This window comes from Solanum dulcamara, chromosome 12 (assembly GCF_947179165.1).
Source record: "Solanum dulcamara chromosome 12, daSolDulc1.2, whole genome shotgun sequence".
NCBI classification, from domain to species: Eukaryota; Viridiplantae; Streptophyta; class Magnoliopsida; order Solanales; family Solanaceae; genus Solanum; species Solanum dulcamara.
In genome coordinates, this window is record NC_077248.1 from 56,042,245 (window position 1) to 56,069,801 (window position 27,557).

Consider the following 27,557-nt stretch of genomic DNA (forward strand, 5'->3'; position numbering starts at 1 on the left):
ATTCATTTTTGTAGTGTATAGATCACTGAAGACTTTTTTTCATTAGCTACAAGTTTCATTCGTCTCTAATTCTCTTCTAATTCAATTTTAATGTGTGTGTCTATAGATCACTGAAGTATAATAAACTTGAGCAAATAAATTTAGACTATAATAAAAGTATCAAATACATACATTTTTCTTCAACATCTAGCACACAAGTTCAAAACAACAAACTAAGAAAAAATACACATAAACAAATTGAAAATGCTATCAGTTAAATAATGTGTTGGTAGAATCACATACTTAATTCTAGACTCCCCGACAGAGCCGTATTTTTGCATAATCGATTTCGACTTTTTGGATTCTTCTCCTGAGCAATTATATGTCTCACTTTCTTTGACTGAAATTGAGGAGATAAATCCTTGAGGAGATAAATCCTCAAAATCATCTGTCGACAACTTTCTTAGATGTCGATGCAACATCAACTTGTTTTCTTTTTGATTTAGATTTAGAACTCAACTCAGTGATTTTTTTTTCTAACTTCTATTGCCCTTTTTCTTCACATACATTGCTTGAAAATTTTGATTAACCTCACCACCACCTTCTTCTGGAGATTGATTTGCAGAAATTCTCAAACTAAAAGTAAGACCGACATTCATTTCACCACCGTCTGCTGAATCAACAATTCAAATTCGTGGGCTTTTTCTAAAAGATTTTTGACCTTCCATTACAATCGTGCACCTAAAACCTATGAGTTTCGTTTGAAACAAACAAAAAGATAAAGGAATAAAGAAAGAATGATGAGTTAGAAAAATGAAGAAAAAGCCCTAAGAAAAAGAGAGGGATAATGACGCTAGAAAAAATGAAGAAAAAGCCCTAAAAGAAAGAGAAATAATGACGCGCCCTTTTTCTTTTCCCCAAATAAAAAAATAATATATTATCTTATTTAATTAAAATATCATTAAAATAAAAATATATTTAAAAATAATAAATATTTTTTAAAACACGTTCAATTCAACTAAGTAATTTACCTTTACTTTATCCTATATATTTAAAATTTGCCCATAATTAATAAAAAAAGAAGGATTAAAAAAAGATGTGAATTCAAAAGTCATATAAACCTAAAATTGTGTCCGCCTCTAGGCATAAGAAGTTAAGCAAAACAGAGGAAGCAAGTTTGCCACATACCTAGCAGAAGGAACAGGGCAAAAGGCGATAACAGAATCTGCAGAACCACAAGTGAAGGTGCTGGTGCCATCATCATAAGCATAGCTATAAGATCTGTAGTGATATCTGTAGTGACCCATGGAAAATTCCCCAATTTAGGATTTGGTGTTTCTCTATCTTAATTCTTAAGAAGCAAGTGAAGAAACCCTAGCTCGCAGGGTTTGTCATTTCCCGACAACAAAAATGTCTCTTTCACCTTTGGAGTATTTGTACTTTACAGAGGACTCCATCAAAGAGTTGAAAAATGGAAACACTAGCTTCAAGTTCTCTCAACCACTTCCCACTCTTCGCTTTCTCTATGAGCTCTGCTGGGTTATGGTATTCATTCATTTATTTATTTATGTTTCGTTTTAGATACTTAGGATTATTTGCAAGTTCCATGCTTATATTTATATAATTGAGTAAAATCCATTCATTTTGTTGAAATATTACTTCCTTATTTCCTATGTCTGATTATGTAGAAAAACAATTATTAGATAATTCACTAGTAACTTTTTGAACTAATAGTTGGCTATCTGCAAAAAAAGGGACAACTTTGATAATTTAAAAAATCCATTATTACATAACTGATAGAAAAGCTTATTCCATTTATTTAAAAATTTGGTTAGTTGCTAAAAAAAAGGTGATTTTCTGACAAGTTTGATTATTTGGAAAGTCAATAAATAGCTAATTGATAAATTATTGATCGTTTTGGATGAGATTAGTTGGTTATTTGCTGCAAAACACTACTTTCTGTTTGTAAATTTATTGAATTTAAAACAACATACTGATTAGATCATATAAAAGAATTCAAACAAAACACCCTGAAAGGATATTTTCGTTAGCGTTGATTTTCATTGGTTTGTTGCTTTAAGGTCTGTGAATTGATTGTTTTGGGTTGTTTTTAAGGTTCGAGGTGAATTGCCCTTTCAGAAATGTAAAATGGCATTAGAGTGTGTGGAGTTTGTGGATTATGCATCCCAGGAGGAGCTAGGGTCGAGTTTGGCTGATATTGTTACCCAATTGGCTCAGGATGTGAGTTTTCGTATTCCCATTTCTTCTTATTGTCAACTATTAATCCTGAAATTATTGTCCATATTTGTTTACTTTTTGACTCTTAATATGTGAAAATAGACATAAATAGAAGGATACAGGGGTATCTTTGTTTGTTTTCATTCACTTGATGCTTTAGATATCAAACAAACACCACTTGATTTTGGCTTATAAACCTCCAACCTGAAACATCAAATTTCTTTGTTGGAGTTCTGTGAATACTATTTCTTAGCATTAGCTTAGTTTAATGAATTGATGAGTATATTTAGTCGAGTATCGACTTGTAAAAGCTCAATTCAGAAGGCCAAACTTGACTATATGTTGTTAGCACTAGCATTAGTGGCACTAGGTATAGGTGGAAAATAGGAGTGATTTCTCAGGGTTTCTTTGGTTATTATCAGGACAGATGTGTGAGTTACAATAGGATGCAGGGGACATATACTGTCCGGATTTTTCTTATCTAAAACCAATTATTCCAGAATTATTTGCTGTTAACATGTATTATTTTCCAAGGGAATCAATTATTCCAAAATCAATCCAGATCCCAGAGAAAAATACCAACCTAAGCGAGACTTTTGTTGATATCGCTTATATAGTTCTTTTGGTTTCACATATTAAATAAGAGAAAAATTTAATGGATATTCCTTTTCTAAATGAAGAGCTTGATTCAGCAAAAATTAGCAAGAAGCTAGCTCTTGTTCCTTGCCTATGCACTTGCTAATTTATGCAATGGCATTGTGAATATTCTTTTAGGACATTTATCATACTGATACACATGAAATATTTTTTGCTTTGCAGCTGTCATTACCGGGAGAAAATCGTCAACGTGTTAACAAACTGGTTAGCCTGATCTCCTTTATTCTTTTGTGTGCCTTACTCGTGTCTCTTTGTTTGGATAGTCTAGCATTTGAAGCTATTATTTCAAACATTTTTATTGAACTTGTGAAAAAATCTCTAAGCTATTGATGAGTCTTAGGATGGAGAAAATGAAGAGAAGTACATCAGTTTTTGTGTGCTACCTTGCTATGGACCCATTCTTTAATTCTGGAAAAAAATAAAGAGAAGTACATCAGTTTTTGTGTGCTGCTTTGCTATGGACGTATTTTTTAATTCTGGAGAAGTTGAGTTCTGCACTTGTTGGCTTGGGAGAAGCATGGTGCTAGATAGGATTTGGATCTTAATGGTGGATGGAGTAATAAAGAGAATTACATCTCCGAGCTATCAAAGTGGGTCAAGTTTTAGGATGGAGAAAATAAATAAAAGTGCATTAATTTTCATATGCTACCCTGTTAAGGACCCATTCTTTAATTCTAGATAAGTTGTGTTCTGCACTTGTTGGCTTGGGAAAAACATGTGCTAGATAGGATTTGGATCTTAACGGTGGATGTGATCAATATGGAGAATATTTAGCATTCTTAGAAAGATCACTTGGGTGAAACCAAGAAACATAGCACAACTTCTAAATTGCTGGATCAATGTGGGCAATACGACATTAAAGGAAGAGAGATGGAAGATTGTCCAGCTTGCATATGGTGGACAGTGTGGAAAGAAAGGAATCAAAGGTATTTTGAGAGCAAGAAGAACAATTTACAGATTTTTAAGATGAATTCTTTAGCTCTTTATTATTTTTGGTGTAAACAAGAAGTATTAGTACAGGTAGAAGACCTTTTTGACGTCTTAGACTATTTGTGATAAAAAGCACAGATGGAGTCTGTTAGGTTGTAATATGTTTTGAAACGGGGACTACATTGATGTAGTATACCTGCAGATATATAGATGAAAAAGTTTCCATTTTCAATATTTTTTTAATGGTTTTAGGATAAGTAGAAGTAAGACTTAATACGTGCATTGTAGGTCTAATCAACATGAGATTGGATGGGATTACAGTGCCAAAATGCAAACAATTTAGATATCTGGGCTTATTGTTTGAAGAGAATGGAATAATAAATGGAATGGAGATGTTACCCATATGATTAAAACCGGATGGTTGTACTGGAGAATTGCTACCGGGGTGTTAAGTGTTAAAAGGTGCCTACAAAAGTGGAAGGTAAGTACTATAAAACAACTATAAGACTGACAATCTTGTATGGATAAATTACTTGCTTTGGTGTAAACATTGGGTTTGGTAAGTATTTACCGAAGATCAATTTGCCATAGAGCTTGTTAAGAACATAGGACGTGCTGCTTTTGGCTTCCCAGCTGTAGCATCACCTACAAATTCATGTCTCTACTATTTATACCCCTCTTAAAAGCATTGACCGAGTTTCCTAATTTGTCTTCCGGAAATTCATTTTTGAACACAGAGTGCAATCACGTTATAGGTTTGGCAATCAAGATTTAGTAACTGTAGCTCATGTTTTGGCCAGTCTTCAGACAGGTGATATCATATGTCTCTATGGCAATCTTGAATTTCAGCTCACAGTTTTGTCATACTTATCACATGTCTACCTAGTGGTTGCAAATTTCAGAAATAGAGCTTACTGTTTTCAACTATTAGCCTTGCGGTGATTGTGTGGAAAGAGTATGAGAGAGAGAGAGATCTGGTCTCAGCTTGTTTTGCCTTTAATCACCCCTTGTAACAAACAATTACTACATATACATGGATAAAACCTTTAGTCATCAATTTTACTTCGTAACTTTGGTCTTAACAGTAAAACTCATGGATTAGGCATTGATAAGCTTACACAAAATCATTGTTATCTTTCTTAAAAAAGATCAGTTGATTTGAAATATACTTATCAAGACGTAGAAGTAGTTGCTATTGCTGTATCTTTCTTTCTGTTTTCCTTTTCTTCTGTCAATTCTCAGCCTGTTCTGCACTTTTAACAATCAAAACAAGAAAAAAACTCAGCTTGTTCTGCAGAAATTAATTCAGAGTAGAAAGCCATCTTGAAGTTTAATGTATTTTGTCTTTACATAGTTTGCGTTTGTCTTCTTTATAGGCAAAATGGCTTGTGGAATCTGCTTTAGTTCCTTTGAGATTTTTTCAGGAGCGATGTGAGGTACCTCTTTACTTGTTTCTAACTTAATATGTTTCTACGATTTTGCTCTTGTTAAATACTAGCTTGAAAAATGATAGCTTATAAATGTTTTTTCATGTGAAAAGGAAGAGTTTTTGTGGGAGTCTGAGATGATCAAGATAAAGGCTGCAGATTTGAAGTCGAAAGAGGTATAGTTTTTTTTTCCCAAAGTAAGGAAGGAGGTGCTGCTTAATATATATTTTAGGGCTATCGTTCTTGCTCGGGGTCATCCCTGCCGGCTAGTTTGTAATACATCTTGTACTGAGTGTGCTTGTCAGTTGGTGATTATTGTTTGCATAAAATGACTCGGAGGGTTGGTGAAATTTTCCTGGCTAATATGAGCTAATATGTTAATGAACCCATCTGTCCTTTTCTTCATTGCTTTTGTTGGTTTTTATTCAGTAAACTCTAACATATTGCTTGCAAATTGTGGATGAAGATACTTTCCATAAGTGTGATATCCTTTTGTAATGGATTTCAGGTTAGGGTAAATACTCGTCTTCTTTATCAGCAAACAAAGTTTAACCTTCTTCGCGAAGAAAGTGAAGGTTATGCAAAGCTGGTAACTGTTTCCTCTTCGTCTTTCTCCTCTCTGTTGTCTTTCTAGTCTCTGTGCATCTCCTCTTTTTGCTAGTCACTGCTCTGGATGCTCTTTCTCTATTTCCTTTGGGTGATCTTACTGCAATCAAATCTAAGTTTGTATACGGAGGAGGCAATAAGGAGCTTAGCTTCCACTTTGAGCTGGTAATAGTAGCTTAAACTTTTCCAACTTCTAGTTCATAACTTCCATATCCCTATGGGAGGTAAGCAAGAGCTAGTTTATTTCTGAGCATGGATAAATGACCATTCCAGGCTGTCGTATGCTTAAAATGAAGCTCTCCTGTGGACCATCTCTTTTGACTTTGTTGCTTAGGAGATATTGATAATTGTTCTTTTACATCCATGTGCAGTTTTGATTTTTTTACTATGAAAAAATGTTGCAATGAACTTTTTTTTTTGACTTTTTTGATTTTTGATTTATCTCAAGAAGTCTTGATCTTTGACTTCCAATCCTGATTCACATTATGTTGTTCAGTGTGTTCTGCTCTAATGGAAGTGCGTCTTATAGTTGCTGAAGAATGGCCAATTGTTATGGTCCAGGTTAATATTTCCTAAAAGTTATATGGTTGAGCAGGTTGTTCCTTTTGAGGGGCTGGTGTGGGTGGAAGGTACTATCAGTTGCGGATTGTGTTTTTATGCATCGTACTATTTTAGATTAAGTTCTTAGTACTCTTTTTAAGGCTTGATGTTGCTAGTAGACATGTCTTTTTTATTAGTGAAGAATGATTAACTTAGGATTCATATAGCCGAACTGAGGCTAGTTGTTGGAAGGTGAATGTTCTGAGATGAAGAATTCCCATTTGAACTACATATGCAGATAGTATTGGAGGGCTTTGTAAAGGAGATGCTTTAAGGCGTCGTTTGTTTTCATTAATATTAAGATGTTTGAATTTGAATGCAAATTTGAATATTAAGATGCTGTGTCTAGACTGAACACAGAATAATTAGGACAATTTCTTGTTTTTAAATATGTGAATTGAGTATAGTTTATATGTGTAAACACAATAAAATACAACCCATATAAATAGTAATTAAAATAAAATATAAGAGAAAATTTTAATTCAAACAAAAACATAAAATTATAATTTGATAAAAAATGTAAATGTGCTAATTTTTTGAACTATGTAGACTACAAAGAAAAATTTATATCAATTAAAACACAAAATGTTGTCATAAATTTTTAAGCTCAACATAATTTAATCTTTAAAAGAAAGTTATCCAACCAAACAATAAAGCCGAAGGTTAATTTTAGAAACCACCCCTACGGTCTTGCTTCTTAACACTAATCTTCTTGTGGTTTACATTATTACTGTGACCTCCCTTATCTTGATTTCTCTGTAACATTCTACATTCTATTAACTTATTTATTATTAACGAGAAAATTGACTTTTGAGTAATTTACCCTTAATAATAACGAGAAAATTGATCTTTACCATCACAGATTCAACCTTCTTGTTCATTTGGTGAAGAAGAGTCTATTACTATTATTGGTCCATCACAAACAAATAAAAGTTTATGTAATCTTATATCTTAAATTTGAGGGGATCATCTCATTCTAGTAATAGGATGTTGGAAGAAACCAAATGGGTTTATGCTGAAACTCCATTGAATTGCAGTCTTTAATAATACTCCCTCCATTCATGTTTACTTGTCCATGTTTGACTTGATACATCCCTTAAGAAGCAATAAGTAAAATGGTAATTTTTCTATATTACCCCTAATTATTATAAGTCATCTACATGTTGGGAAATGAAATGATTAGTACTTAATAATAGAGGTAAAATAGGTATAAAATGATAAATCATTGCTTGGTATTCCAAACTAGACAAGTAAAAGTGAACATTTATTTTTAGTATAGTAAATAAGTAAAAGTGAATGGAGTCAGTATGAAAATCCAAAATAAATTAGCAATGAAAAAAAGAGAAAAAATGGGTGTGGCTGTTTAACTGGAGTTCTTACTTTTGTCTTTAAAGAGGGAGCCTTCGTGAGTGAGGAAGATAGGGAACATGCACTTGGTTAATTGCGAATCTCTCATGACCTGCATAAAGGAAGGTGGCATAGGTCGTAGGAACTTAGAAGCACATAATCAAAGCTTACTCTTGAAGTGGTTGTGGAAGTACAATTCTGAATTTGATGCCTTATGGAGAATTGTCATTGGTGAAAAATAGAACCAGACAGATCAGTGGTGTACAAGTCCAATCAACACCCCTCATGGACAGGGGTCTGGAAAGCTATCAGGCAACTATGTGATTCTTTTCAAATGAATACTAGACAAGGGTGGGCAATTGGAGAAGGACTTCATTTTGGCATTATCAATGGGTAGGTCATGGGCCACCAAAAGACATATTTCCTGAGTTCTTTTCTATAGCATCACTTCCTGACATCAAACTGGATAGTGCTTGGGGATTGAATGGCTGGAATATGATCTTCAGGAGAGGGTTAAATGATTGGGACCTGGGGAGAATCAATTATTTTTTATTTAATTTAGAAGCTTTCAAAGGTTTCAAGGAGGAAGAAGACTCATTATTGGAACAAAAATAAGAATGGGATTTATACTGTTAAATCAGATTATCTTAACCTTTCACATACAGGCCAATCCATTGTGAATTGGCCATGGAAGTGCATTTGGAAGGGTAAAGTTCCTACCAAAGTTGTATGATTTTCATGCTGGTTGCTAGAGATGCTTGCCTAACTCAGGAAAACTCAAGAGCAAAGGGCTTTTAATTATGTTCAAGCCTTCAAGGTGTGATTATATGGGAAAGCTTTAGAATCCAATGCCATCTGTTTATACACTTTCCTTTCACTACTCATTTGTGGCTTCTGTTCCTAAACTTGGTGGGGCTTAGATGGACTATGTCTGTTAATTCTGCTGATCTGCTAGAACTTGGAACAACAAGGGGAACATAGTGAGACAGAAACAGTGGTGGAGTGGTCCATGCTTGCATATGGCGTTCAGTATGGACAGAGAGAAACTCAAGAAGTTTTGAAGACATACAATTCAATGCAAAAAGTTAAGATGAATTGTATCCTTTTTTTTATTTTTGGTGTAAAAAAAACCACGTAGAGAGTACAGATTCTCTGGTAGATACATTAGGTAGTCTGTAGGTAGATCACTTTTGATCTACTCTTTTGCACACTTAAGTGATTTTAAATATACTGTTACGATTCTCAAAAATAAAAGAGGTGTGAAATTTTCTGTCTAAGAGAAAAAAAGAGAAGCGTGAACTTTTCGGGAAATAAAAGTAGCATTTTTGAATAAGTCTGAATTGTGATTTATTCAGGTCCATTCAGACCCATTAAACAGCAACAACAGCATACCTAGTGTATTCCTAGAAGTGGGGTCTGAGGAGGTTGGTGTGTAGGCAACCTTACCCCTACCTTGTGAAGTAGAGAGGTTTCCGATGGAAATACTATAGTAAAGCAGTCAGGTCGAAAATAATTGAGAAAAGAACAATAGTAACAACATATAGTACGATAACTAAAGCTAAACAAACATGTAATAATAAAATCGAAGAACAAGATAAGAGGGTGATATTAATACTGCATAGTGATGATGGAAACTGAACAATACTTTGCTATCTACTAACCTTCTCCATATTCTATATCTAGGGTCATGTTCTCAGTAAGCTGCAGGTGCGCCATGTCCTGTCTACTCCCTATGCCCAATACTTCTTTGGCATACCTCTACTTTTCCTTAGACCCGCCATAGACAACCTCTCACACCTCCTCAATGAGGCATCTGTGCATCTCCTGAATAATTTCAATCTCGCCTCCCTCATTAAGAGATTTTAAAATGCAGAAAGCAAATGCACTTAATGGGCTGAGATTTGAAGCATTCAGATTTGGACCCCATTTAGTGCAAACAAATGACACGTAAGTGTGTGAGGTGACTGGTGGACTTTTACCTGTCCTCTGAAAACTGGTTGTCCTTAAACACTGACGGTTAAAGATACAGCAGAGTGCCTGGTGAAAACTTTCATCCTTTCCCCTAAAGCTCCACCTCGTTTTCCCTTTCTGTAGTGTTCTTAGAAGGTGATAATTATTGAACACTTCTAGTCAATGGATTAAAGTAAGGGAAGAAAGATCAAAGACCAAACCTACACTTCTCCTTCCAAGCAAAACGATTATCCCCATTCCTTTCTTGCTTTGTGCAAAGCAAAGTTCTCTGTGCGTTTGTTCTCTAATTAAGGCAATTTTTAGTAGTTCATGCTCGCTTTTGGTGATGTTTACCTCTTGTCCTCCACTTCTTTGTAGCTCAACTTTACTTTTGTTTTCTCCTTTAATTTGACCCTCCATTGACTATAATTGTAGGTCACTCTCCTTTGTCAAATTCCAGAGGGTTCTACACGGAATGCTTCAGCTGCTACAGTTGGCATAATCAAGGTTTTATTTCACCTCAGCACTCTGGTAGCTGAAATCTCATTTTTATGTATTTCTAATTCTTGGACCATATGCAGTCGCTGATTGGGCACTTTGATCTGGATCCAAACCGAGTGTTTGATATTGTGCGTTCTTTATCCATAATTATATCGTTCATTTCCATTCCTTTTTATGCATTTTTTTGAGTTCCATTCCTTTTAAACTTTTGAAAGTTCAGTGTTCTGTTCTGTCTTTGGCCTATGATTTTACAGGTTTTGGAGTGTTTTGAACGTCAGCCTGGTAATAGTATATTTTTGGACTTGATTCCCATATTTCCCAAGGTATAGTTGTGGTTGTCTTGCTGTTTTCTTGTTTTGTGGAGCTCTCCGAGTCTTGAAAGTGCATTTGTTTTCCATTTTCTCTCCATTATTTGCAGTCCCATGCCTCCCAAATTCTTGGATTTAAGTTTCAATACTACCAACGTCTGGAAGTAAATGATCCTGTTCCGAGTGAACTTTATCAGCTAACAGCCTTGCTGGTGAAAAGAGACTTCATTGATGTTGACAGCATGTGAGTATATCTGTGTACTTGGTTACCTCAGCCCACCTTTTCTTCCTCCCCTTTACAATTTCTTTTAAGTATTTGAGTGCCAAAAAAGGGGTACTTAACTTTTGTAGTGAACATTAGGCTTCAAATAAGCTCTGAATAGCTGTTGTCCATGAACATCCACCTTTCTTGCTAGAAAGTATTATGTCTTGTCTTCGTGCTTGATTGTATTCTTTTTTTTTTGGATTGTATTCTTTTTTTTTTGGTTCTTGCAGAAATGGATTTTGTTATTTATTATCCATTTCACAAACCATAGATGTCAATTAAACTGTGTATTTCATTAGACACCTTCTTTATGTATAAAAAGAATTTGGATGACACGCACAAATCGAGAAATTTACCTTGTCGGAAAAAAATGTATAAAAAGATTTTTGTGTATTTTATGAAAAACCAAGTAAGAGTTTGACTTGGTGATTTTGTTTATTATCTCATGCACATTGACGTTACTAAGAGTATAGGATACCGATGCCTTCTGATGCTGGTTACTAGTGTGAATTATGATAGTTGAACAAAATAGCTAATCAAAGGTGCTATTATTCGTTGGACCAAATAAAAGTATTTTTAAGGAGTGTAAGAGCATCTCGTGTGTGTTTTTCATGGCTTCTTTTGTTTACAACATACTGCTTCTATAAGGATAGTATGAATGTTTTCATCGAAAAGATCGTTTAATAATAATAAAAAAGGATGTTGCCCTGAGATTGGTGTCAATGGGCATTAGGTAGGTAACAAAAGGCAGAGACTTGTAAGCTTAATAAAATGTATACAGGGAAAGAAATATGCTACTTATTTGTCTTCTCTTTCTGGGAAAATAAGTAAGATCTTTACATCCTCTTTTTATTGATATAAGAAGTTGCTTATTCTAAGCAAAAGCATCTACTGATTAATTTGAGTTGCTTAAGGCCCAAAGCATAATTGGGCTTTCTAGTCACCTCTTGGTAGGTAATCTGGACTATTAGATTTAATTCAACTTATTGCTACTGGTGACCTGGTTTTTGTTTCAGTTATGCACATTTACTTCCCAAGGAGGGGGATGCTTTTGACCATTACAATGCATTTTCAGCTAAGAGACTTGATGAGGTTCCAACTTTTTCTAGTGTGAATACTTCTGTTCAATGCGGGTATTTTAGCTTGAAGTTCGTCATGCTTATTTGGTTAGGAGGTTATTTTAGCTTTCCTCTTGGATTCATGTAGGCTAACAAAATAGGTAGAATAAATCTTGCTGCTACTGGAAAGGATCTCATGGATGAAGAGAAACAAGGAGATGTGACAGTGGATCTGTATGCTGCATTGGACATGGAAACAGAGGCAGTTGCTGAGCGTTCCTCGGAGCTAGAAAATAGTCAACCCCTGGGCTTGCTTATGGGATTTCTTGAAGTGGATGACTGGTAAGTTTGATTTCGAAGTTCCATGTTTATAACCTTACCTTTGCATTTGCTGGTGTGTGTGTTCTGTTCATCTGTTCATCTTTACTTTGCTCCGAGTGATTTTATGTATGTAATTGTTCGACTATCTTTTCTCTTGGTTTTATATTTTGACTATAGCTTTTGGGTCTCTCCTTTTCTTCTAGAAAGTAAATATCAGTTCTTTTGTCTAGTGAGATAGCAGCTTACTTTTGTCTTTGTGCCAGACATTAGGCGTATAATATCCATTCTTTTATCTGCCTGTTCTGAGGGTATATCGGAAGGAATTCCAAACCTCTCTACCCTATGAAGTTAGGGGTAAAGGTTTGCGTACATTCCTACCCTCCTCAAACCCCACTTGTGGGATTACACTGGGTTGTTTCAACTTTTAAATCTATCTCAGTTCTAATTTAGTGGATTATTTGCGGTGTGGTCTAGCTAGCAGCCTACAACTCTTAAGAGTTTTTTTACATACTTGTGAGGTTTTAATCAGTGTTTTCCTAATTAATCTTTGTATAATTGCAAAGTATTTTACTCGTGATTTGTTTCATAAGCTCATTTTTTTTCCTTTCATGAAGGGTTATGCAAATTTAGTAACCATCCTTTGGAGTATTCTCTGTTGGAAGAATTCATTTTAGAGTAGGGTTACTTTGATCGGAAGAGGGTCAAAAATGCCCTTGAGCTATGCGAAATTGAACAAAAATGTACTCAATAATTTGGTCTAAAAATGCCCTTGTCGTCAATATTTTGGTCCAAAAATGCTCCTTTTGTTACTTAAAAGGGTAAAAAATTGCCCATTCCCAAATAAATATATTATTTCATTTCTTTTTAAACATATTCTTTTCCTAATAATAAATTTTTCATTAGCAAATGCTTATTCTATTTTAATTGGAAAACGATTAAGATACAAGGATATTTTCTATTTTATTAGAATTCTTTTTATCATTATCGAAATGAAACTATGATGGGGTTACTATGATCTTGTGTGTGTATATATATATATATGAAGGATAATTATTGTTATACCCCCCAAAAAGAAACTATTTACCATTGGATACTCCATTATTTTCATACCCCTTGTTTTTAACTATTTCGCGCATTTGATACCATGAGAGTATATAAGATACTCTGATGGTATCAAACAGTTTCGTTGAAGCACTGTCTCTTCCTTCTTGATAAATTGCTTGATACCATCAAAGTATAATATACTCTGATGGTATCAAATAGGAACAAGGGAAGGGATTGAAAGGGAGAAAGTGGAGTAAGAAGGTAAATAGTTTGGGCCATGAGTCTATGAAGGTAAATATTGAGTTGGGTCCAATTTGGGTAAATATTTCACAATTGGTCTATTTTGTGTAGTTTTCCGTGTATGTGTATATATATACACCTATATTTTCGGTTAAAATGGTGCATGTAGATATTCTATTTTAATTGATAAAATGAGATTAAGAAGAAATATTGTGATTTTGAAAGGAAAACAAACAAGAATAGATATTCGACATTGAAATAAAAGCTTTTTTTTCTTCCAGGCACAACATCCAAGAAATGGCTTAGGCCCACCCAAACCTCTCCCTTCCGGTGGTCCTTCTGATCACCGTGAACCTCTCTCCCTCACCCTTTCCTTTTTGTAAACCTTTCTTTACTATAGAGGATTGTATTTACTTTGCTACAGGCTTCAAGTCTTTCGACATCAAAAGAATCAATGGAATGGTTGGCGAATGGTATGACTGGACGGAAAGGAGCTGAAACACCATCACAAGAACTTCGTTCAATTAGAATATTTATTTTTTTTAAAAATAGACTGGCCTGGCGCTGCCCGTAGCTCACGTAGTTGTGGATTGGGCCGGCTGTTTTTTGTCCTGCCAAAATAATGGGCCAGACTGCCTGACCTGTAAAGTTACAAAGCCTGTATGGGCTCGGATGGGCTGGGCCGACCTGTATTGACTGCTTACCAATAACACGCAAGAGACAGAACACAATTTGCAGATACAACATATCCTTAATGCTGATGTAGTCAATATTCAACTTCTAATTTCTCAAGAAGTTATCGAGACAAAAGCATCAAATTGGGTTAATTCAAATATCTTAGAACTGAGCAATACTTATGGGGTGGCTTTCGAAGGATTTGAAAAGGTAACCACAGCAATGTTAATGAAGATTGATGAGAGAAAATAATTGTTAGATAATAAAGGGCCTGGGAAGGCAGTGTCTACTCCAATGAGTAGAGGAATTGGAAAAAATGAATTGAAAAACCTAAAATCCAGCTTTAATGAAGTGGAAGGTAGCAGAAGTAGGGGGAGGAACTTGAGTTTAACTTTTAAATGAAAGTTAATCTGTTGACATCGAATGTAAGGGGGTTAACCAGCCAAAAAAGGAGAACAATGGTGAATAGTTTAATGCAAAAATGGAAAGCTGATGTTTACTGCCTTCAAGAAACAAAGATAAGCAAGGAAGTTGAAGCAATGGACAAGCAGTTATTATCATGTAGGTGGATTAAATGTGGCTACCTAGAGGTTGAGGATAGTTGTGTGTGTGTGTGTGTGGAGGGGGGGGGGATTTTGGTGTGGAACTGTAGAATTTGAAGTGGGACTCAAGTTAAAATAGGCCACCACCATTAACTATGAGTTTGTATCAACTCATAACTTCTTTACCTGGTACCTCACTGGAGTGTATGCTCCACATGCTAGAAATGAGAAGCTACTATTTTGGGAGGAGTTGGCTGCAGTCAGAACCTTATGTGATGGTCCTTGGCTCACATGTGTAGACATTAACACCAACAGAACCATGGAAGAAAGAAGAGGATGTGACATAATCACTTTTGTTATGTCTGGCTTCTCAAGGTGGATACAAGAGATGGAATTACATGACCCTCATTTTAATGGCGGAATCTTTTCTTGGTTTAGAGGCATTAATCATCACACCGCAGCTAGAATAGATAGATTCTTATTTTCTACAGAATGGGAAGAAAAGGTCAAAACTATCAAACAAAAGTTGCTACCTAGGGTGCTCTCTGATCATTGCCCTATCATGTTAAAATGTGGAAATTGGGAACAAAAAAGATCAAACTTCAAGTTTGAGATCTGGTGGCTCAAAGTGGAGGGTTTCACTGATTTGATCCAAGCTTGGTGGACTGAATTTTTGGTTGAAGGATGCCGAGATTATAAGCTTAATGTCAAACTAAGAATTCTCAAGCAGAAGCTAAAGGAATGGAGCAAATCAAATTTTGGGAAGCTAGTAAATAAAAAGAATAGTCTACTTGAAGAATTGGCTGAAATTGATGAGTTTCAGGAAACAAGGGACTTGACTGTGGATGAAATGATGGTAAGAGCCACCATAGTAGTGGAACTGGAAGAGCTGGCAAAAAATGAAGAATCCAAGCGATTTTTTCAAAGAATGGCAACATCACAATGAAGGAACAACACCATTGACAGGCTAATAGACAGAGGGGTGGTTGTAGAAGATCCTTCAGAAATCAGAAACACTATGGTTGGTTTCTATAGGAAACTCTATAGTGAACCTGAGGACTGGAGACCTTGTTTTGACTTTTTGGATTGCCCAACTATTTCTCAAGAGGAGCAGATCTGGATTCAAAGACCTTTCGCTGAGACCGAGGTCTTAAATTGCTTAAAACAGTGTGATGGAGGCAAAGCCCCAGGTCCAGATGGCTACACAATGAGTTTTTTCAAATCCTGTTAGGAAATATTAAAGGAAGACCTGATGCTGACAATTCATAACTTTCATCAAAATGAAGTTTTTGAATAGTCCTTCAATGCCACTTTCATTGCATTGATTCCTAAAAAAGCTGGAGCAGAAAAATTAAAAGATTTTATACCTAACAGTTTGATATGAGGAGTGTACAAGATTATTTCCAAACTAATCATGGAGAGGTTGAAGATTGTAATAGGAAGTTGGTTGATGTACATCAAATGGCCTTTCTGAAAGGAAGGCAAATTATGGATGCTACACTTATTGCTAATGAATTGGAGGACTCTAGAGTTGAGGAAAAAAATACTGGAATTTTATGTAAGTTGGACATAGAAAAGGCATATGATCATGTCAATTGGCCTTTTATGCTGAAGATTTTGAAGGTCATGGAATTTGGAAGGAAGTGGCTTAATTGGATAAGGTTCTACATATCCACTGTTATGCTCTCAATAATTATAAATGGAAACTGAGGGTTTCTTCCAATCACAACAGGGGTTGAGGCAGGGAGACCCTCTCTCACCATTCTAGTTCATTCTAGCCATGGAAGGACTCAACCACATGTTCAGAAAAGCAAATGGCGATGGATGGTTAAAATGTTTTAAAGCTAAGGTGCAGGGCAACATGGATAAGGAGTTGGAGGTTATCCATCTACTCTATGCATATGACTCTTTGATCTTCTGTGAGTCTGAGGTGACACAAATTAGACACATCAGAGCAATTCTCACTATCTTTGAAGGTATATCTGGGCTCCATGTTAATTGGCAAAAGAGTTTCCTTTACCCAATTATTATGTAAGTAACATGGAGTTGCTAGCTTGCAATCTGGGATGCCAAATAGCAACACTACCTACTAAGTATCTGGGCATGCCTTTGGGAGAAAAAAATGAGGACATATAAGTGTGGAATGAAGTACTGGAGAGATGTGACAGGAAACTAGCAAGGGGGAAAAGTCAATACCTCTCTTTGGGAGGAAGGTTGATACTGGTCAAATTAGTCTTAGATGCACTCCCATCCTATATGATGAGTTTATTTCCTATCCCAAAGAGCATTAAGAGGAAGATCAACCAACTTAGAAGATCTTTTCTTTGGAGTGGGAACAGAGAGAATGGAGGTATAAGCTAGTCAAGTGGGACGTACTAACTCTCCTCAGGATGCATGGGGGGCTGGGTATAAAAAACTAAGTCTTCAGAACTCGTCTTATTCAGTAATGTTTGTGGAGATTTTGCACTGAAGAGTTGCCATTATGGAAGAGTGTCATCATTGAGAAATATGGCATGCAAAGCCATTGGTCCATTGAGGAGGTTCTGGGATCATTTGGGTGTAGTGTATGGAAAACCATCAGAAGACTATGGCTACATTTCAAAGGTAACATCTCACTAGAGGTGGGAAGTGGCAAAAAAATTGACTTCTGGTACGATTTATGGATTGGAGAAGAATGCCTAAACACACAGTTTATGCGCAACCAACAGAGCAAGGACACAATCTTCCAGATATGGAGCCCTCAAGGTTGGAATCTCTTATTCAGAAGAGCCCTCAATGATTGGGAGATTGAGAGAGTCATTAACCTATTTCAGGTTCTAAATGCCCTCCTAGGTACCTCTATCGAACCTGATAAGCCTATATGGAGATTACAAAGTAAAGGAATGTTCACAGTAAAGTCATGCTAATCTGGCCATGGAAATTAATTTGGAAAATAAAAATACCTCTAAAGGTCACATGTTTTGTTTGGTTGGTGTGTAGAAGGGCATGCTTAACACATGAAGTGCTTCAGAAGAAAGTAAGATAGATCTGCTCAAGGTGCTTTATGTGTGACTAAGATGCTGAATTCAATGGGCATCTGTTCCTTGATTCCTTCATTGCGAGGTTGGTACTAACCTATGGAACATTTTTTTTATCCTTGGTGTGTGTTGGGTAATTCCACAGACCACTAAGGATTTACTAGACAGATAGAAGGAGATAGGAAGAAGAGACTCTGCTGAAGACTGGTGGGAGTTAAACCCAGCTTGCATTTGGTGGACTCTGTGGAAAGAAAGGAACGCTAGATGTTTCAAGGATAAAAGAAACAACATTCATAAGATTAGAATGAATTGTCTTAGTCTTTTGTATTTGTGGTGTAAACATGATATGATGGGGGATACAGAACTTTTTGTTGATTTCATAGGCAATTTGTAATCTCCCATTGGGTAGTTTTGATAAGCTCTGATGTGATTGTAAGTGACCTGTGCTCATCATTTTTTTAATGATGATCCTTTTGTGAATACACAATTACTCTTATCTAAAAAAACAAGAATAGCGTTTGTTAAAAGTTTTATATTTATTAAAAATAAAATGTTTTTAAAAAGAAAAGATATAATATATTTATTGGAAAAAGAACATTTTGACCCATTAAGTAACAATAGGGACATTTTTGGACAAAACTATTAGTGGCGGGGCATTTTAGGACTAAACTAATGATGGCAGGGGTATTGTTAGACCAAACTATTAATTGAGAGCATTTTTGTTTAATTTTGCATGCTTCAATTTCCCTAGATATCCCTTTTTTAATTGTTCAGCAGGTAAAATATTTCTGTAATCCTATGTAGGTAAAATCATTTGAGTTCCATGTTTGTTGACTCCTTCTGTGGTATTTTGGTCTTTCGCTCTTCTGTCTTCTTTTTTATAATTTATACATATGGATACTTTTACAGATAACATTTATTACTGCCAGGTATCATGCTCATGTGTTGTTTGACCGTCTCTCCCATCTTAATCCAGCAGAGCATGTACAAATATGTGATGGATTATTCAGGTAAATCAAAATCTCATTAATCGTTCGATGTCTGCTCGTTCTCCCCTCTTCAATTCCCAATCGCTTTGGGAACGTCACGGGGGAGGAAGATAGAAAGGTAACCTATGACACCGGGGAATTACGCTTTTTTTGCCATTATCAATCATCTATCACACTTTTGCATTGTTCTTCGGAACTACTTATGCATCAGGTGTGGTAATTGGTCTTAATACATTCTTGGTTCATTATCCATTCACTAAGATTTAACTGTTGTAATTTTTTGAGCAAGGGTGGACTCTTAATTGATACTATCATTTCTCTTTGTTTGGAGTATAGTAAATTATTTGTGTATTAGTTATGATCAGTCAGATTTAACTAATATTTGTTTCTTTCCAATAATTATGTTACCTATGGTTTGCTTTCCCGTTTTAGACCTTGTTGCTATGAGATTAATCCTCCGCAAAAATGTCAAATATGGGATCATGAGTTTTTGTTTCTTCTTCAAATGCTATACGAGAAAAGGAGATCAATGTTGCAATATTGGATAGTAGTCAAACTCCACTATTTAAAACCCAATAGCTTGAGGGAATAATCAAAGTTGAGCTTTCTCCTCCTTGTTACATTTTTACTTGGTATAACAATCCTTTTGTTAAAATTCTTACTATGCAATCACTAGCAATGTGAAGGAGGAAGAAAGATATTCAATATGCATTTTTCATTGACCAAAGTTGCTCTTCGAGTCACCTTTAGTGTCTGGAGATGTGCGAAACCAACACTTCTGCAAGCTCGCAACCTTCTTCGGAAGAAAACCCAGCTAGACCTATTGACGACAGTCATGCACATGTGGGGCTCGTGAGAAATTCCTTTGACATTCTTCAGTGTGATTCTTCTGCCTGTGCTGTTCATCTTTTCCATCCAACTAGATCCCCATACATTTTCCATTGTATTTTGGTCACCAGAACCCTAGTTCGAGAGGGTTAATCTATTTTTTGGCGAGATTTTGAGTTTTCTTTCTATTCTCACTTTATTTTCTGGCACCTGGGATCATTATAGATCTCGTGTCTTCTACGTTAGAAAACTGGATGATGTCATTTATACAAACATGTGCCTATTTACAACAAAATTCCAACACAAGCTTCAACAACCCTTGGAGACCAGTTACAAAAGCTTGGTAATTATCATGGAGGCCGTTGGCAATATATCATGATTTTTTCTTCCTTGCTTTTGTGTAGTGTTTGATGAAATTGTTACAGATGCATCGCCCTTCCTTGGCTTTTAGCTTATTTTTCTCTCTTTTTCCATGTAATCATCTTCATGAAGATTTATTAGAGAAGTTCAAGAATAGGATATTATTTTCCATGTCTTGTTTTAAAATATATTTTCTATGTTGAAATTACATGAATATTTTATGTCAATCAAAGCTTTAGCTAGATTTGGTGATTCCGGTGAACTCCAAATTAAAGGAGGCATGGTTGGTGGGGGTCAAAATACCCTGTTGAGGTGTGAGAGCTTGAGTAAAGCTTTAGGTCCCCAGTTTATGGTAAATACTTGCAGTATGGAGGTGATTGGGACAGGTGGGTAACTCTAAGCTACTGTTGTCATTGTTTTGAGGAATGTTTCAAACCTGTCTGTGAACATTGTAGAAAATTTTGGGGATTGAGGGAAGGGGAAGATATCTCTGAACCTTTAGTGACCATTGTAGGGGAAAGTTGTCTAAATGGCCAGGGAACAAATTCCTTACAACAACAACAACAACAACCCAGTGAAATCCCACACCATGGGGTCTGGGGAGGGTAGAATGTACGCAGACCTTACTCCTACCAAGGTAGGACGGCTGTTTCCTGGAGACCCTCGGCTCCCAGGGAACAAATTCCTTAATTTTTGTAATTTCTTAGGAGTTCCATGAGAGGGAAAGATGATATAATTATTTCTCTTGTTAGATATTTTGAACAAGAGACTAGAAGAATTGACAGGGAAGGTAGTTGTGTTATGTCAGGGTGGGGAGGGTGAATGGATGAGACAAAAAAAGAGAAGTATAGTGGTATATAATAGAGAAATAAGGGGAGTGGGAGAATTGAACAATTGAAAAAAATGCTCTCTTTTGATATAACCAAATGGAATGCAGATGGTACTGTTTGGTATGAATGGGTGGAGAGAAGTCGAAGAATGATAAGGAGATCAACTGTGAGCAGCAAGGTAATGGAATGGATATGCTTCATACTAAGAGAAGCCACCTCTGATAAAAAGAAGAACACCAGGAGATGGAAGTTTGCTGACAGAAAAGAAGAATGAACTAGGAAACATAATGAATATGGGAGGATGTTTTTGTATTAGGAAACATACTGAATAATGGAGATAAATGAGCATTATAGCCTTAAATGCTGGGGGAAGATCTGTTATTATCATCCCAGAACCAGTTTTGAATGCTTGATAACAATATAGCATTTAAGGTAGAGAATTTCATTAAATGCTCCAAAAAAAACTAGTAATAGACTAACAGCTACTCTACCTACATTTACAGACCTCAACTATCATTAATCAAAGGCTGTGAGAGACAGCAAATGGCTTTGAAAATGCCATAGAGAAACAAAGGTGGCTAGCATATTAGACAAGCAAGAGGGTGGGTTGTTGAGTAGGTGTCTTGTATGATATCTGGAGAAGGCCAGCAAAGAGAACCCTTCCTTGTCTGAGATCAGAAGATAGTCCTCATCTGAATGAAATAAGGTTTTGGAGTCAATATGTATGCATTATACAGCGACACGTTCCTCTTTGAATTCCCCCACAGACTCAACGACAGAACAAATACTTCAAGGCCAGTGGAAATGGAAAACCTAGGTTTCAGCCTAGAAAGGTGGTGCCTAATTCTAGGTTGTGTACCAACCTCCATGGAATTCAAAGAAACTTGGATCAAAGTTATAGGAGTTCCCCTTCACAACTTGATTATCACACTCAAGTGAGCCATGCATGCATTGGAAACTAAATGCTCTCAGGCACATTCCCCAAGGTGATCACTTAGGAGCTTCTTCCAGGCTCCTAATCCCCTCTCCGGTGGTATTCTACCATCAGAGATCTCTCTATTCATCTTTCTTGGTTTCTTCCTTTTCTCTTGTTATGGAGGATCGTATTTTTTTCAAAATGGGGGGTAAATCTCACGACATTACAGCAATACCAGCAAAACCTGGCTGGTGGTTTAATTGGGTGGAGAGTTCCAGACTCTCACTGAGAAGGATGACAGTAGGAAGGGGAGTGATGTTGTGGCTATGCAGAAGGCTACTTGAAGCATCAAAAAACATGGGGAAGAATTTTAAATCCTGGAGATGCAAGGACATAGCCACCCATATTTATTGCTGACAAAAGTTAAATAAATACGGTCGCTACATCTCCGTTATTGCAGTTAAAGGACAGAACAGATCAGTAATCATTATCCCAGAGAACCAATTTAATGAAGGATGGGGAAAACTTGCCAGCAGAATCGAAGATTTCATTAATAAAGTGTCAAGCACACGGGGGGCCTTTATTACAGAAGGAAATATTAAAATGAATACGTTCACTGGCAAAGGTAACTACAAAGCAGCCATCACTAATAACAAATGGACTCAAGGAAAAGTACAAAGCGGGATCGAATCAACGAAGACACCATGTTGGGAGAAGAATACTCTCTCACAAAGATGCTTGGTCGGCATATTCATTGGAGGAGAAGCCCCCACTCGTAATGACGTCAGGAGATGGGCATCTCAGACTTGGAAGGGGGTCCCAAACCTTCAAGTTTTCGACATGAATGGATTCCAATTCCTCTTTGAATTTCCATCAAGAAGGGCAGCGGAACATATCCTCATGGGAGAATGGGAGAGAAAAGGACAAGCTCTGAATCTCGAGTGGTGTAGTCCAACTTCCAGTGCAATACCGAAGTCCACCAAGTACGACTGGTTCTGGGTTAGGGTTTTGGGTCTGCCCCTACATCTTTGGGATGAGAAGACAATGAGGAAATTGGAGCAGAGTATGGCGGTTGGCTGGAAAATGAGGAGACAGAGCTCAAAAATCACCTGAGGTGGGCAAGAATTAGAGTGAAAGGGCCCAGGGAAAAAATTCCAGCTTCCATTGAAGTCTCAGATGAAAATCTGACCTCCTCACTACCAATCTGGTGTGAAGAACCGGCATCTTACCGGAAAAGGGAGCCGGAGAAGGAGGAGGTAGGGTCTAGCTGTGAAATAAGGTCTTTTCAGACCTTTGCATGGAAAAGGTAAGGAAAAAGTAGGGAAAGGTGTCTCATCTTTTGATACTTACATGGAAGAAGTACTTATGGGGAAAGATAAACATGTGGAGGATATGGGGCTAGCCCAAAATTTGAATAGTGCAGTGGGGACCTGTGGAGTACAGCTGTCAATAGATGGAAGGGTTTCAAGAGACAAAGGTCTTAGTGGGCTTTTAAGTAGTGGACTCTCAACCAAAAAGGCCAATCCCTCCTACATTACGGCTGATGCTGATTTAATTCACTTAAGCCCAAACCAAAACAAAAGGCTTTTTTGTGAGTCTTTCACAGAACTTATCACACCTCAAAGAAAAGAAGAAGTTCATGAGAATTTTGTTCTTTTTGAAAGCGAGACGGAGCTAAGTGATAAAAGAGCCGAAAGTGAAGACACAATGGTTAAGGAACCGAGGAAAAGGAGCAATACACCATACAAAAATATGGGGGCCAAGAGCACGATAAGTAGACCAGTTTGGTCCATGATGATGATGCTACAGAGACTGATTTTTCAGATTCTCTTCTGGTCATGTATGCAGACCCAGAGCCTTTACAAGTTTACAATGGTGATGAAGAAGAAAATTATGCAGCTAATGCTAATGCATGGGTACAGGACAACATGTTCAAACTTGGCCAACAATTTGGAGTGGACTTCAAAGGCTGTAAGAAGGAAGCCTTTTTATTATTGTCAAAATTGGATAAAAGAAGGGGAGAAGGTAACGGGAACTGCTTGAAGGCAGTGACTTCAGTTACAAAGAGCACTGTCCCAAAAGAGGCGAGGAACTTGTTTTTCGATGTAAACTTCAAAGATTGAGAATCAAGATCCAGAGGGAGAATTCTATCCCTAACTAACTAATGAAAGTCAAGCTGGTCACATGGAATGTAAGGGAGCTCCTTTAGTTGATGAGCCTTTCATAGAAAGAGTTCATTTAACTCTTGGAAATGTCGCGGAGGAGAGAGTTTTCTCAAGTGCCAGTTATGGTGATGAAACAGAGATCTTATCATCAAAGGAAGCTCTGAAATACACATGAAGAAGGGGGAGGTGAATTTTGTGGTGGGGGCGACCTTAGCCTCAGAGATTCTGATCTTAGAGTTGGACATGGCTGACACAGGTGGAAACAAGGAGAACACAGGGGACCTCTCGCAAAGCCAAATAATTCTTTTGGAGTAACCAACACCAATTCAATATGATTCCAGTGAGTGTATCAAGGAAGTGGAGGCTGGTGCCTCTACCTGGGTACAAGATAACATCATCAAATTGAGCAAGCAATGCAGACTGTTTGATGGTTTGGAGAAGGATGCAGAAGTACTATTCCAGAAGCTTTATCAAAGGAGGGGGATACCAATGGTTAGCAACAGAACTCAACTAGTTCCAAATGAAGTTAGAAATTTAATCTTTGATGTAATGTATAAGGGAGGGGAACCAAGAAGTGAATTGAGGAAGGGGAGAAGGCCATCAATTGGTGATCAATGAGAACCTAAATTATTTCTTGGAATGTTAGGGAATTAAATGAGGGTAATTAGAGAAAGTTGGTGAAGAAGCTAGTACACCAGTGGAATTGGGTAGCAAATTAGGAGATGTTAAATGTCTGTTAAGGGAGTTATGGGCTTCCTATTAAACATCAAAAATAATTGTTTCTTTATATTTGTCATTTGTCCTTCCTATTAATCTTGCTGGCTGATACTTCTATTTTCATTCATGTGATCAGGCTCATTGAAAAATCAATATCTGAACCGAATGACCTTGTTTGCAAGATGCAACTTTTGGGTTCACTTCCTGGAGTTGTCACTGACAACTCTATGGAAGTGGCAAATTCATCAAGCAATAGATCTTATATCAATCTTCGAAAAGAGCTTTTTGAGATGCTTTCTTCTGTGGGACCTCATCTTTATCGAGATACATTATTGCTACAGAAGGTTTGGTGCCCCTGATTTGATGATAATATGACTTCTTGTTTATGCTATGACTTAACTTTTGCTTATTTACCAGGACTCTAATGTAAGTATTTGAAATATTTCCTAAGATTAATATTTCTGATTTTGGGATAATCAGGTATGCAGAGTATTGAGAGGTTACTACATTTGTGCACATGAGCTTGTCACTAGTGGTGAGGCAGGCTTTATCTCCCAAACTGTTACCATTGGAGATCGAACTCCTCGAATGCACCTGAAGGATGCTAGGTCAAGAATTGAAGAAGCATTAGGAGGATGCCTGCTTCCTTCCTTACAGTTGATACCAGCAAATCCTGCAGTTGGACTAGAGATCTGGGAACTAATGAATCTCCTTCCGTATGAGGTTGGTTTAAGATTTTAACCTTCATGTTACAGCCTTTGCTGCTATTTGGTCTGATAAAAAATTAGTTGCTTTAGGTGCGTTATCGTTTGTATGGTGAATGGGAGAAAGATGATGACCAATTTCCAATGCTTTTGGCTGCAAGGCAAACAGCAAAGGTGTAATTCTGATGTCTAGAAATAGTGCATTTTATTTTGTTGTCATGTCTCTGTGTTAATTGCAATATTACTTTGTGTGACAGTTGGACACTAGGAGGATCCTGAAGCGCCTTGCAAAAGAAAATCTAAAGCAGCTTGGTCGAATGGTTGCCAAACTTGCTCATGCCAACCCAATGACAGTCTTGCGAACAATTGTTCACCAGGTATCATTTAATTGGTGCCTATCGGCCTGTGTTTTTCAAGTCCTGCAAGATTTAAGGTTGTAACTTTAGGTATATAACATGCAATTCATCTGTGCAGATTGAGGCTTACAGAGATATGATTACACCTGTTGTAGACGCTTTTAAGTATCTGACTCAGGTCTAGTCGTTGTTTCTTCTCCCATTTCTGCTCCTACTTCTCTTTATGTATCTCTTTCTCATGTGTGCTTGGTCATTGCATGTTCCGAGGGTCTATCGGAAACAACCTCTCTACCTCGACAAGGTAGGGGCAAGGCTGTATACACATCACCCTCCCCAGACCCCACTTTTGGGATTACACTGGGTATATTGTTGCTGCTGCTGCTTGGTCATTGCATGTCTTCTGTCTGTTAGAAGATCTTAAATGTTATGTTAAGCAGTATGATAATTAAGTTGGGTGTTGTCAGCAGTTTTGTAGCTAGTTAATCTTTCTTATGTTTTTGACATTGATCAAAATCCTAAGTTTAAAGAGGACTACTGTTATTGACTATGATGTTTTAACTAATTCATATCTGGTGGGCTTTGGTGGTTGCGTGGAGGCCCTGAACTTCAAAATCTTACATCCATGCATTCTCGTATCTTTGTTCGTCCAGGCCGGCGTTGAATTCTCTGTAAAAGGAAAGATGTGTATCATACCAGGGTGATATTCCAGTTACCAAGATGGCGAAGGTGGTGTATGGTTGGAAATGAAAAGGAGGGGAAAATCGTATCCTGTATTGGTTCCTCTATGGAAAGGTCTGCTAATATCATAAATGAAGAAGGAAAGAGGAAATAGAGGTTTGGGAAAATAGGGAGAGGCAATATAGACTAGGGTAGGGCCATATTTTTTTTGGGATGGGGGTGGGGGTAGGCAGGGGGGTGGGGGGAGGTTGGGAGACTAGGTTTAGGAAATAAGGTTTTGCTTTGATGAGATTTTTTTATATAAAAGGATAGGGAAACGCGGGCCATTGAATGGGATTTGATGGATGGCTGAGATTCAGCTGGGTTTGAATTGGTCTAGCAGATCTTCGAGTCGTATGGATGGGTTTGGTGATAGTTTTGGGCTGACTGGTTAGTTTGGTTGGGCCAGAGTGAGGTGGTATTTGGGTTTTCCGGATAGGTCAAATGGGAAGTGGGTTTGGTCTGGTGATATAAATAAAATGGGCGCCTAGTGGTGTTAGTATAAATGGACTGGTCTTTTATCTACTTCTCAATTTATTTGATTTGGGCTTTTATAAAATGATTAATAAATAACTAAAGTAACAAATTAATTCAAAGAGAGTAAATAGGAAATAAGTAGATCATTATTAATAAGTCGGTGCAAAATAAAATAAATGTATGAACTAAACTAAAGAAACAACTTAAATATGAGATAAATATTTAGGTGTGCTAAAAGCAGTAATTTTAAAATTATTTCTTTAATATTCCTGAACAATATAGCACAATGTGAAAGGAAAATAATACTATAGTAGTAGTGATAACATAATATGTTGGCTTTATATTTTTTTTTTTGAAACTAGTAACCTTGTTGGCTTAGCATAAATTATAGAGCCAAAATATTATATAGAGAAAAAGAGGGATAAAATTAGGTTTCAACAATTGGTAGCTCCTGTGTGACTTTTAGTGTATTTGGACTGAAAGGAAATGTAGATGCTTTGATGGCATTTCAACTCCCAACAGTTCCCTGGCAGACCAAATGTCTTACAAATTTATATAGTTAGAGTAATCTTACCCTTGTAAATGATGTTATCTCAATTCACTTTTAAATTATAAACTGCTCTGATAACTTTGAATAAATATTAATTATTTTTTAAATGACTATTATGGTATAATTTGACTTTTATAAATAAAAAATATACTCCAATACGATAAAAAAATCACATATAAATAACATGAATTTGAATTGTGAGAACAAATACATGAAAGAAGCAAAATCAATGGAAGACTTTAA

The 27,557-nt window shown here is 36.6% G+C and overlaps 1 protein-coding gene across 1 annotated transcript in view; it reads left to right on the forward strand.

Annotated features, from left to right (window-relative positions):
* The first annotated feature begins 1,131 nt into the window (after positions 1-1,131).
* LOC129876059 (THO complex subunit 2-like) overlaps positions 1,132-27,557 on the forward strand; it is a 55,647-nt gene continuing 29,221 nt past the window's right edge. Inside the window, 18 exon segments of the mRNA XM_055951364.1 lie at positions 1,132-1,524; positions 2,095-2,220; positions 3,037-3,078; positions 5,181-5,240; positions 5,345-5,407; positions 5,740-5,820; positions 10,170-10,241; positions 10,316-10,363; positions 10,490-10,558; positions 10,654-10,787; positions 11,825-11,900; positions 12,015-12,208; positions 18,635-18,715; positions 24,647-24,854; positions 24,991-25,233; positions 25,308-25,388; positions 25,472-25,591; positions 25,689-25,748. Coding sequence (XP_055807339.1) covers positions 1,390-1,524; positions 2,095-2,220; positions 3,037-3,078; positions 5,181-5,240; positions 5,345-5,407; positions 5,740-5,820; positions 10,170-10,241; positions 10,316-10,363; positions 10,490-10,558; positions 10,654-10,787; positions 11,825-11,900; positions 12,015-12,208; positions 18,635-18,715; positions 24,647-24,854; positions 24,991-25,233; positions 25,308-25,388; positions 25,472-25,591; positions 25,689-25,748 — 1,893 coding nt within the window. The 5' untranslated portion in view covers positions 1,132-1,389.